The 13,378-nt window shown below is 38.6% G+C and overlaps 1 protein-coding gene across 1 annotated transcript; it reads left to right on the top strand.

The window, feature by feature from the left end:
• Positions 1 to 609: 609 nt before the first annotated feature.
• tmem120aa (transmembrane protein 120Aa) lies at positions 610 to 11,320 on the top strand. Its single transcript, XM_020640535.3, has 12 exons — positions 610 to 792; positions 3,737 to 3,855; positions 5,222 to 5,353; positions 5,453 to 5,512; positions 5,608 to 5,703; positions 6,624 to 6,713; positions 7,622 to 7,687; positions 7,818 to 7,879; positions 8,395 to 8,487; positions 8,953 to 9,017; positions 10,230 to 10,298; positions 10,414 to 11,320. Exons 1-12 carry the CDS (start codon positions 715 to 717, stop codon positions 10,525 to 10,527), a joined length of 1,044 nt encoding a protein of 347 aa, XP_020496191.2. The 5' UTR covers positions 610 to 714; the 3' UTR covers positions 10,528 to 11,320.
• The last annotated feature ends 2,058 nt before the right edge of the window (positions 11,321 to 13,378 follow it).

The raw sequence follows: 13,378 nt of genomic DNA, 5'->3' as shown, positions 1-13,378 counted from the left end.
ATGTTGTTTTGTTTGTTTTTTGTGTTTGCTTTCTTGTTTTTCTCTTTGTTTGTTTTTAGTGTTCATTGATGCGTGTTTATCTCCCTTAATGTCCGCTTGTATTGTTTCTGAATGTTACAGTCTTACAAGATGAAGGCAGGTGGAGATATGTGGGTAGGTGGGCTGTTTTGCTTGCTGTAAAAATAAAAATCGGAGGAACTTCGTTGCCTCAGTTGTACATTTTACGCCTTGCGTTAGACCTTCTAAAATATCAAAAAAATAACCATTGCTGTTTATTGTGAATCATTTCTGTTAAAATTGCTGTGGTATGTTTATTTTCCAATACATTTCAGCCCCTTACAGTAATAGCTCAGCCTTAAACAACCACAGCAGTAAACCACATAAATACAGCTGTAATGTAAAAAAAACTCAGAGTAGGCTACTTAAACTTAAACTTTAGCTGGCAATACCTTTACACTTAAGGTTAAAAAATACAGGTATTTTTCAGAGTTTCAATGTGTGATAAAAAGAAAAAGAAATCTACTTGAGGGTCTGAATTCTTCCACCAAATCGCCTTGCCATTTAAAGCTTTTATTATGAAGGCTCAGACCGGAAGTAGCTCTTGTTCGACGAATTCATTTTTTGACACCGACAGGCAGCCGTCCGTACAACTCTTACACAGCAGAGTGTGAATATTACCCAACTTCAGGAGGCTTCCTTATGTTACTGTAGACAATGTTGTTCTCTCCGACGGGTTTCACTGAATGTTTACGCGAATGGGAGAATTTGGAGAAAGATCACCAACAAATTCAGGTGAGTTTCTCTAACTCTTAACGTCACCTATGATACAAGTGTGAACTGTCCCGGTGGGCAACCAGGCAGCAGCTGGGGGATCCGCCCTCCACAGCAGCTCAAGATATGAATTAGTAATGAGACACAATGAGAGAAACAATAACTCAGGAGAAGGTAGAGTAGATCTCCTCGATTACGAGCCCCCCTGAACGCAACACATGTTTCATGATAACAGTAAGACTTTGTGTTTAGAGAGAAGGAGAACTACTTACTGGACTCTCAGGGACGATTCATTGGAGTTTTTTGACACATTTTATTTATAAAGCACACAACTAGATATACATGCAACATGTCGTTTTGCATTTGGCGTCATTAAATAGCCTTACAGTTGTGTCTAAAGCTTTCAGAGCATTTACTAAAGTAACAGGATAAAAAAAAACACAGAACCACAAGTCTAAAAATGTATCTTCAGTAACTGTGCTCTCAATGTACAAAGTTATGACATTAAATATAAACATATTATAAGCAAAAACACTAATAAACAAGTGCAGTGGTGAGTAGTGCAAAAATGCTGAGATAAACATCATAATAAATATGTAATTATGAAACAGATGGAAAATAAACTCAAGAAGTAGATAAGACAGATTTTACTAACACTATTAATAACAGCCTTACATCTATTATCATTAATATAAATATTATAATGAATCTATTATCTGCTCAACATCAACCTCAATAATTAACTCAATGAGTCCTCCCCGTTTCATCATCATTACAGTTCCTCTTATTATTTAGACTGATCGGTCTATTGTCATGCTTACTACACAAACTGTTAACATTATGATTTATATTGTAGCTTTAAATCTATCTGTCATTGTTTTTGTTGTTGCTCTGTGTGTCTCTGTTCTTGTTCCTCTTCCTGCCTCTCCGTCTGTCTCACTTTCCAAACCCAGCACAGTTTCATCAGATGTCTGTTCCTCATGAGTCCGGTTCTGTTCGAGGTTTCAGCCTCTTTAAGGAAGTTTTTTCATCGCCACTGTAACTTTAAATGTTGCTTCGTGCTCGTGATGGATTCATGTTGGCTCTCTGTAGATAAAATAACGAAGAGTAAGGTCTTTTAGCTGCTCTTTTTGTGAAGTGTCTTGAGATAACATTTGTTATGAATTTGCACTATACAAATAAATATTGACCAGTAGATCACACTTATTTTCATCCACTTCTTATTTCACTCGAGGGGCAGCAGTAGCTCAGTCTGTAGAGACTTGGTTGTGGTGCAGACCAAATCTGGAAACTGGTCTGGAAGCTGGAGAGGTGCCAGTTCACCTATTTTTTATTTTTTTATTTTTTTATTTTACAGTGACATTGCATATTGATAAACATTTCTGTAAATATGCCAAAAGGCAATTTTTCCTCTGTTGTCCCTGGCCAGATTTTATAAAAGGCTCCCTAAAAAAAAACAAATTCAAACATCGCTAAAAGCTGCAAAAATAGAAATATCATGACAGTAATTAAGCAGACAGGTGAGCAGCCACAGGAGAAAATACATAAATTCAATTCAATTCAATTCAATTTATTTGTATAGCCTCAACTCATAACAAGTGTTATCTCAAGACACTTTACAAAGAGCAGGTAAAAGACCTTACTCATTGTTATGTTACAAAAAGCAGGTAAAAGACCTTACTTACTTATTGCTATATTACAAAGACCCGGCCTATCCATCATGAGCACTTTAGCAAAGCAGCAAAAGTTACAGTGGTAAGAAAAAACTGCCTTATTAAAAGGCAGAAATCTTCGGCTGGATCCCCGGCTCATGACGAAACAGCCTTCACAGGCCTAGACTGTGCCGGGGTTGGAAAGGGATAGGGGGAGAGATGGGATAAGATGCAGGAAGAGGGATAGGGAGCAAGGGGGTGGGGGGAGGCAGGCCGTGCAGGATACACATAAAGCAGCAATTGGTCAATATAAAAAATGTATATCATGCAGGACAGACATGGAGCAGCATTGAGCAGACATAACAAAAAAAACAAACCTTCTGAGCACTGGCGAGGTTCCCTTGAGCAAAGCACCGACCCGATCTGTAACTAAAGCTGTAAATAAATGTATTGAAAGTCAAATAATTCTTTAAGGAAGTGGAGTAGAAGTATATAGAACCTCGGTGTAAGCACCTTAAATATGTTTTAAGTTGTACCTGATGTAAAAAGTTACATTACAGCCCTCTGACTGAAACAACAGACTGATCAGACGGTTATAAATCAACAAATCAAGTACATGAATGAAAGAATCTCAAATCAAGATCGTGCAGTTGTTGAAACATGATCTCGATTACCACAGAGCTGACTGTGCAGCACTCTGGAGCAACTGCCATTGTAGGTCACATACTCGGCTAAAAACAATCAGCCTCTGTCTGCGTGTACCATTCATGCAAACTCAACGACACACGTCTAAAACATACTGGGAACTGTTTAGTAATGGTGTGTGCGACGGGGAGGTGAAATCATTGTTGAATAAATAAAGGCCCAACAAAAAAACCTTATCCAACTGGTTCAGAATTGAAGGACCATCCTGTTTTTTGGGGGGTTTTTTTATATTTATTTTGGAGCTTTTTATATCTTAATTTGAGAAACAGGACGGGAGGGAGAGAGAGTGGGGAATGACTTGCTGGAAAGGAACTACAGGTCGGATTCTAACCTGTGGCGTACGCTTTCAGGACAACATCTTCTGAACATCGTGGGGGGAGGGGGTGGGCTGTAAACTAACCACTAGGCCAAACAATGAGTCGTTGATTATTTACATGACAATTCAAACTGAACTTTTAAAGATAAATATGCAGCGAGTGACCCGTTTGGCAGAATTGTTGACAATTCACACGGATGTTTTGTGTCTTCTGTACCTTGCAGAATCATGCATTACTTACAGTTATTACTACACACCACAAGTTGATACATGTTTCTTTTTCCACTTTTAGGACACCCACCGTCTTTACAAACAGAAGCTTGAGGAAGTCACCAAACTGCAGGACAGCAGCTCCGGTGCTATTTCACGTCAGAGGAAGAAACTGAAAGAGCTGTCTCTGTCACTTGAAGCGTGAGTACGGATCAGCAGGTTCACTGAGGAGACACTGTAAATATTTGTGCAGAGGCAGTACTGCGCCTAAATGGCTTTGACTTATTACAGGACTCCGACCTCACCTTCGCTGTAAGTGGGACATTGGTCTCGCAAGATTTTAAAAACAAAAGATGGAATATTGAGCCACAGTTAATCCATGAAATCCATTATTATACTTTTATTTTTTTTTTTTTAATAATTATTTTTATTGCTTTCATGCTTTCCATCAGTCATGCAAGTTTTTACCAACCAAAATAATACCATAACATTTAACTTAGTTACACTTTTCAAGAGTGAAGTCAGGATCACATGAGATATTGACCTTTAAATCCCAAAACACAGCAGAGAAATGATTAGAATTTTTTAAGAATCGTCCAAATGAACAACACCGTTTAATTGTTTTATCACAGTACATTCATGTCATTAAGTTTGTAGCTTGAAAATGTGTTTTGTGCAGAACATTATGACAAGGCCGAGTTTGACATTCAGCATTTTGTAATGAATGTTATTTAGCAGCCCCAGTTATAATCTGAGGGAGTAGGAATCAAGTTTCAGAAGAGAGAAATCTGCGTATTTTGTTGAACGGGAACGGCATCCAAATTTCTGTCCCCTGTTCAATAATAATAATAATAATAATAAATTAGATTTATATAGCGCTTTTCTAAATACTCAAAGACGCTTTGACAGGAAACAAAAACAAAAAAAACAAAGCAAAAACTAAGAGAACAATACAACATAGAAGTAGTGTTTAAACCTATCCCTATCTAGAGCTGCAGTGTTGGGGACTGTAGCATGGAAAAATGGGTTGTGTCCAATTTAAAATCCTGCTCCTCACACATAAAGCCCTCAACCGCTCTGACCTCACGGCTCTCCTGGTCCCGGCTGCTCTGCCCGCCCACCAACCTGCAGCAGGTCCAGAAACCAAGCACCGAACCTTGGGGGGGGGACAGAGCCGTCTCTATAGCTGCCCCCTCCCTCTGGAACTCACTCCCCACTCACATCCAACACTGCACTGACCCATCTACGTTCAAATCACTCCTCAAGACCCACCTCTTCACAAGAGCTTTTAATGTATGATTGTGATGTGTATTTTAAATATCTGTGGCTTATCTTGTTGTCTTTATGACCTGTGTGTAATGTCCCAGTGTTTGTTACTGTTCTGATAGTTCTGTCTTTTTTAACAAACATACAGTGTCTTTGAGCTTTATAAGCGCTTTATAAATAATATCTATTATAAATCTAAAACTGTGCAAAAGAGCAAAGATATTGAAACAAATCTTGCTAGTGATTATACACACAACTCTAGGGTGTATAGTAAACATGTCACAATGTTTTTCATCAATAGATGCAAAGAGAACACCCCAGCACCAACATTAAGTCCTGAGGAGTTGGAGGCCATCGCTGAAATCAGAGCCTCCATCAAAGAGAGAGAAGATGCCTTCTCTGAGATGGAAGCTTTTCTGCCAAAGAAGAACGGGTTAGTCTGAGTGATGTGGTTTTGTAGAGGAGACGACAATAAAGCATAAACATGATGAAATGTGGGCTTTTTGAATGACTGGCTCGTCTTCCTGTTCAGGTTATACCTCAGCCTTGTGCTAGGAAGCGTCAATGTAACGCTCCTGAACAAACAGTCGAAGTAAGCCACCTTCATATTACACAAATAACTTCCAAAATAAAGTGAAATTCACCTCTCACATCACATTTACATGATTTCTTTTGTTTTTTTTGCAGATTTGCCTACAAAGATGAATATGAGAAATTCAAACTCATCCTCACAGTCATCCTCTTCGTGTTCTCCTTCACCTGTCGCTTTGTGTTCAGCTACAGGTAAGACTTCTCAGAGTCTTTTTTATATTCGCTGCATTACAGTGAATCCAACTGAGGGTTTATTTCTTGGATGGATGTGTAATCTGGGCTCTAGTGGCTTATTTTGTATGTAGGATCAACTCAAAGTAAACACCAAGTGACATTCTCCAGAGTTGAAAACTTTTGCCTGTGTGGAAGTAAACAAAAAAAAAAAGCTGCAGTTCCTTGAGTGTCCACTTGAGGCCGGCTCCAAAAGCCAAGGAAGCCCCATGAGGTCCCTTGTATTGCTTGTATTGAAGTTTAAAATTTTGCTTCTGCGACATCTCTTCCCTAGTCTGACTTTGACAAAGTAGGGAGACTGGTGCCTCTGTGGAGGTAGACCATGTGACTTTGGTTGAGGCGAGTTTAGCTTAAAGACAAAGCTTGTAGGCAAAGCGCCCTGAAGGGAAGTTTCTCTCATTACTCAGCTCTGTTCTCTTTGTAGACACATCAAGGCAGAGGCAAAGTGGTCAAAACAGGACGGAGAGAGAAAAGGAGAAAGTGACTGAGCAGTAGACTGTCAGGAATGAAGCTTGGGGCTTTCTTTTCTGTCTTTGGCAACAATGACTTGAAATGAAACACTGAAGCGGCGCAAAGTCAAACAAAACCGTTGTTAATAATGAGCCCTGAAATTAGATTATTTGGTCATTATGAGCAAGGTGGATGATGAGAGGAGAACTCACAGAGCCTTCACTGCCCGGCCTGTGTTTGAATTCAAGATTCAAAGAAATGTTTTTGTCTATCACTTACAGAACATTGCCTTTGGTTCCACAACATTAAGAAAAACATTCACACCCATTAGACTCTCATGAACTCATACAGAAACGACTGCTGAGTTTGTTTTTTCATCAAATGTTTAAATTTCCCTCGTGGTTAAGTTTTATCTGAAATTGTGTTTTCAGAGCCCTAGATGCCCTCTTCTACTTCCTGTTGGTGTGGTACTACTGCACGCTCACCATCCGGGAGAGCGTCCTCATCAGCAACGGCTCGAGGTCGGCAACAAATTAAACCGTGTCCACTTTTTTTAATACAATGATTATGATGATGTTCCGTTTCCTGGGACCTTGACGTTTAGAGATGAACCCTTTGAACCCTGAATGAGTTTCTCTTTGTGGATTTATCAGCAGTATCCTCTTTAGGATGATCAGTGTGATGAATTAAAATAGTTATGATGTTCTCTAGACCCAGCCTGTGTCTTCTTACATTATGAACTTTCCTTTTGGTTTACAGTAGGGCTGTCAGCATTAACTAGTTAATCACATGCTATTTGTCCCTTTAGTTGCAGATACGCCCCCTCATGACTTCAGATATTTCACTTTTTTTTTCAGCTCATTTGAAATGTTTTGATTTATCTTTAGATCCGTAACAAGTTCTTCTGTCCGTGGTTAAGTTTATGTTGTAGCCTTCGATCTACAAGAAGGTCCTTACTTTATTTCAAAATAAAAGCAGGGTTGAATTCAAACAGCAAGAAAGTACTCTCAGCTTAAGACAGTACAGAAATTCAAAATAAAAGCCAAATCTTTTTTATTTTTAAATGTGAAATAATGGATGTGAATGTGAAACTATTACATCAAAAAATGTAATAGTTCGAGAGCCTTACTTTACAGTACTACAACATACTAGGGTTGTCACCATGCCAGATCTCATCTCATTACAACATTTCTAGTAAAAACGAAATGATAGTGATACCAAATACAAGTCCTAGACACCCGGGTACCTAAACGTTGATGAAGATCTGAAGATTTTTCTTAAACCTTTGTACGTTTTGATCCCATTGGTCATTAAATTAACTGATACTTTGTCATTTTAAAACAAGTATCAAAGTATGGAAACTTTTACAAGCTTCTAACAAACAGTGCAGTCCTGTATCCTTCAGTGTCCGTCCTCCATGTTGTTTCAGGATCCGAGGTTGGTGGGTCTTTCATCATTATGTGTCCACCTTTCTGTCTGGAGTCATACTCACCTGGTGAGTCATGTTTTTTTTTTTAATCTTGTTTGGTTGTTTCCATGGGAACACGTTGACATTTTTCTTCATAATAGTTTGTGTTTAGTTGTGTTTGTGCTCCATTCTAACCAGCGGATCTCTTTGTTTTCAGGCCTGAAGGGGTTCTCTATCAGATGTTTAGGAACCAGTTCATATCATACTGTCTCTACCAAAGTAAGAGAGCGGTGTCCTAAGTGTCCCTGTTTGATATATACACACTATAATCAGCACAGTGTACTCTTCAGGCCAGCTTTCCCCAGTGTTTTTGGCCTTCTTATCACAGAGTTTCACAATAGGTTGGACATAAAAATGCTTCTGAACTTTACTGTATAAAAACATTAAAAAAAAAAAAAAAAACATGCTCCTCATTACTTCTGAACAAGAGATGTGGAGGAATAGAAGAAACAAGGATAACCCTAACCCTAACCCTAGGTCCAAACTGTCTTTACTTATTAATGATGGTTCCTTATGTTCATGAAAAAATAAACCCTGAAAATGTAAAACAATATCGGGAAGTGTCAATAGGCTCACACAGAAAGTCCAGGAAGCTCTTGCAGGTTTCATATTTGGAACGACACATGATCCTGTAAATGAATTAGTCTTCTTTCAAACACTCAACATAAAGTGTGATGTCTGGGCCGATTATTAACGTCTTCTTGTGTTTATTTTTCTCTGTTCTGTTTGTTAAGGCTTCGTCCAGTTTCTCCAGTACTACTACCAGAGTGGCAGCTTGTACCGACTCAGAGCGCTCGGAGAAAGGCATAACATGGACCTTACAGTCGGTGAGTACAGTTGAAGCTGAAGCTGCCGTCAACCACATTTTAAATTCCGAATTAGGAGACTCTGACATAATGGGCCTGTGTCCACTAATGCCTTTTTTCTTGGCAGTTCTTATTTTCCATATGAAACCAATGCAGTTAAGCGTTTTCAGCGCTCAGCGTCTTAAATGTTAACTTGTCCTCTGCGCCAGCTTTTTTCTTCAAAAGCTCAAGTTCAGCTTTTGGAACATTGCCACACTCATCAATGTCACTTCTCCACTGTATCAACAACAATGCCGGAGGTGGAAACGTATCCCTTTCCTTACACAGTTCATCCCATGTGCCCAAACTCATTTTTCCAATACATTGTCCAGGTCTGCTGCTAATTTCAGGACATGATTCTTTTACATTGTTTGTATGTTTACTTTGTAAAAACTCTCATAACTGGTAAATGTCAGTGACTCTCTGGTCTCCTCTCCTGGTGTTCAGAAGGTTTCCAGTCCTGGATGTGGAGAGGCTTGACCTTCCTTCTACCTTTCTTGTTCTTTGGTCACGTGAGTAGCCTTTCCCATCACTCAGCTCGCTGCTAACTTCACTGTAGAGCACAAACATTAAGGGTTTGAATCAAAAACAAAATGATTCATTGATTAGTCAAGGATCAAGGTAAACTTTATTATCCCAGAGGAGCAATTTGATTTACAGCCAGCAGGGAATAAAACAAGAAAAAGAGTCGCATAGACTGAAATACACACTTCAGCCCCGTTTCCACCAAGCAGTCGGGTTTGGTTCAGTACAGTTTGAACCTGAACTTGTTTGCGTACCCTTCTTTGGTTATCAGAGTGTAAGCCGGATGGAGATCGCCTCGTCAGCTATGTAATAGTGTGACATCATAGCAGCCCAACACAGTTTAGCCAGCTATTAATGAAGTCAAACATTCAAGAAGAACAGGGACACAGTAAACAAGGCACCCTATAGGTTCAGATCGGTACCCTTGGCACCCCAACAGAAGGGTACCAAAAAAGTAGGACGGTACGGATCCCTTATTTTGATACCATTCCCAACTTTTGACGGTGGAAACGACAATAAATGGGTACCATACCGTACCGAACTGAACCGGACCGCTTGGTGGAAACGGGGCTTTAAAGTGAGTTTTAACCCTCATGCATCACCATAGACATTTTTGTCCATTTGGTCAAATGTTTCCTCTTTATCTGGCCATCATTTTGTCTGTGTTAGTGCATATGGCACACATTTTTTTAAGAAAGTCTCGCTCTTGACACATTTTGGAATGCAAATTTTTTTTTTTTTAATAGATCAATAGAACACTGTGAAACATTTTTACTACCCTCTTAAGTCATTAAGGACAAAAATGTCCACTTCCAAAAAACTGCTATAAAAATAGAATAGATTCATATTTTGTTCTACTTTTTTTTTTGCATAAATCTCTTAAACAACTCCAGCCCTTCTCAAAACTATCAAATATTGAATAATTATCAGGAATTTAACCCTTTAAATGCCAGTTTGAGTCCATGATTCTGATTTAAAGGGTTAAATTCCTGGTAATTATTCAATATTTGATCATTTTGAGCAGGGCTGGAGTTGTTTAAGAGATTTATGCAAAAAAAAGTAGAAAAAAATATTAATCTGTTCTATTTTTATAGCAGTTTTTTGGAAGTGGACATTTTTGTCCTTAGTGACTTAAGAGGGTAGTAAATTAAACTGATGCTTAAAGCATTCCTGATTGTTTACTGTTACTCCTCTTACAGTTCTGGCAGTTCTACAACGGCATCACACTCTTCAAGATGTCTCAGCTCCCGCAGTGCAAAGAGTGGCAGGTTTGTTCACGAGGGAAACTGAAAAGTCTTGTTGTTTTGTAATCTTATTCTCTCTTCATGTTCGACAAGTTTCAAAGAGCCTCTGACTCAGAATATCTTTCATGCTGTGGTTTAGGTTATGATGTGCGGCTGCGCTTACATGGTGCTCTTCCTGGGGAACTTCTTCACCACACTGGAAGTCGTTTACCAGAAATACATGAACAATCAGGACAAGCCCAAGAGTTTATAGGACTGAGACGACCAACTGAGCTGAATCACCAAATATCATGGAAAACCACCACAGCTCTAATATTCTCATTCAGGCACTTTATAATGTCCTTAAAGACTTTTTACATGTACCGCCCCTTTTATCAATGTCCTTATAAATTCAATGAGTGTGTGTAAATGATTTCTAAAGCGATATGTCAAAATGTGCTGTCACTCCAAACAACCAGGTACCTCGTATGCCGGTCTTACTGTGCAGCTCTGTCAGGTTTCTGTAAAGAACCCAATATTATAGACAGTGTTACTGAATATGCATCATATTTATTGAGGGAAATCTACAATCTGTTACTGAGCTGCTTCTTTTTAAGCCGTACAGAAAGTTATTTTATGAAACACTCCTCCACTGCTTTATGTTTACACTCTTTCCCCTCAAAGACTTCCCAGATCATTTCGTTTAAATTCAACGTGAGACCCCAAAGTCGAGAGATATGTGAGCGTTTTACATCAAAAAAAGGGGAAATTTAAAAAAAAAGCCACACAAATGTTGTCATATTTTGTGTTCTTCTTTCCCACTGCTTTATCGTCGGCTCTATCAGAGCTCGTGTCTGAACTAATAATGGAAAGTGATTGCATCTGTTTTGAAAATGAGACTTTTAAACCAGAGCTTGTGTTTGTTTCAATCAGTTTGTGTTTATGAATTTGTCTGCTTTTTATATGTTGTTTTTTTTCCTCTTCTATCTTTTATTGTATTGCTGCGGGGCACATCTGTGGGTCTCAGTGGGTTCTCCCTGCTAAAATAAAGGATCAATAAAATCTCAGCTGCACAGATTTTTATTTGGACCCTTTGAGAAACCCTGAAAAAGTGGAGAACTTCTGAACTAAGGTACCAAATTGTATTTTTTTATAAAGTTCAAACTAGTTAAAAAACTTCTTAATAAAGTATTTACTTCTTTTAAATACTGGTTATGGTATAACTCTGTTAACTCATTCAGAGATATTCAGTCTAACACATTATATTTTCCTTATTATATATTATTCATTCATATTATTGTAACTTCACTTACCTTACTTTAACCTACTATGAAAGAGCTTCTCTAATATGTATATGTGGTCAGGACAGTTTTAAAGGTCTGACTCAAGCAGTTTGAAGCCTGTTTACAGAAAAGTAGATGTTTATATGAGCATTGAAATATTCCCTTTGCTTTATCATCCTTTTTAACTTTTGCTAAAATGTTGCTAAGTGCTACGCTCATGATGGATTAACTCTGGGTCTTCTTTGTTATATAGTAATGGCAGGCAACTGCTTGGGGCCCCTGAAGGCTCACAAACTTTAAACCACAGCAGCCGCCCCAAATGACGGTAGGTAGGAAACCTCCCAAAGGGGGCCCCACTTGAAAGCACTCTCTCTTGTTGCCTTGCTAAGCGATGAATGCATTATTGCTATGACAATGGCTGTTATCTGACACACCTTACTTTAAAATTAGGACAAAATCTACTTCTAACTAGACGCATTACTGCAATATAACAAATTGACCACAAGGGGGCGGCATTGAACTGTTATTGCAAAACTGGTCCTGCTGTGTAAATGTTTCTTCAATTTTTTTTTTTTTTTTTTTATTGAAGTCTTGTTCTGCACACACATTAGGAATCATTTTCCCAGATAGATAAACATTTCTGTGAGGTGATTACACCCCGTCACCTGGTGCTGCAGGATGAACGGGAAAGTGTTGCTCTGCAGTGAATATTGTTCACATGACATCTCGCTCAACCTTCATTTTAACTGAGTGAGTTTTTCTCGTCCCTTCAGAATAAAATGATCATTGTTGTAGCTGAAACAAGACAAATATTAGAATTGAGAGACCTTCAGTTGGATGCCAGCTATAGCAGATAAAAGTTATTTATTATTTATTACAGAAAAAAACCCAACTGTGAACTTTTTAAGGAGTAAAACAACCTTCAAAGTATTTTCTCTGCCCTGATACTCCCTCATGGTACAATAGCATGAGAATTTAAACAAAAATGGGCTTTTCCGAAATCCTGAACATTTTCTGTAGTGCATCAAATGTGTTTTAATCCACCTCGGACAGAATCCCAAATTCACCATTGGTTCCTGTTTGAATAGTAATGGTTATAAAACAAAGGGTGCCAGGTGATAAAGAAATGATTCAGCCTGATCTAAATCAAAACTCCACATTTGTCGGCCGTTTGTAAAGATTTCTGTCTTTATCAGAATGAATGAGCTGTGTGGGTTGTGTGGCTCCAGCTCATAAGTGACTAACAGGTGTTAGAGATTACCTACCTGCTATCTAGTGAAACCAGACACAAGCAAATGAGCTGAGCTGAATCAGCAGGGAAAGAAAACCCTGTTTGGTTTTTACACCTGTGTCACTGCACCTGGTGGTGGTTCCAGATGGGGGAGCTGTTTATTCTCACTTCAGCGAGGAGCTAACAGTGCTTATTTTAGGATGTGCTTTTGTCCCATTGTGGTAGGTAGCAGTGCAACTGGAGTTTCTATGATTGAGTGTTAGCAACTGGGACTTTTTACTGGGAGCTTTAAACATTCAGAATTTGGTCTGTGATGTTTTGACTTGTTCATCATTCTGGACACTCTGCTTTGGATTGGGTTACTTTTCTTCCGCTCTTTACTTCTTGTGGTGGACCATCTTTCTGTTTTTGTCTATTTTATTTCTTTGTTTTTTTCATCAGATCAGCCTCATATGAATCTATTAACATCTTTTCTTATAAGCAGATGTGCAAAAACTGGAATGGCTATTTCAGTTCAATGTGTTTAAGCTTGCTAATTGTGTCTCCAAAGCTTGGAAAAGAAGACAAGATATGTTTGTTTCAGTAGGGTTTGTCTTGCTTTTTGTCTTCTC

Source organism: Labrus bergylta, chromosome 14 (genome assembly GCF_963930695.1).
Source record: "Labrus bergylta chromosome 14, fLabBer1.1, whole genome shotgun sequence".
Taxonomy (NCBI): Eukaryota; Metazoa; Chordata; class Actinopteri; order Labriformes; family Labridae; genus Labrus; species Labrus bergylta.
Note: the sequence above shows the minus strand (reverse complement) of the source record. Positions and strands in the feature narration are given on the sequence as shown.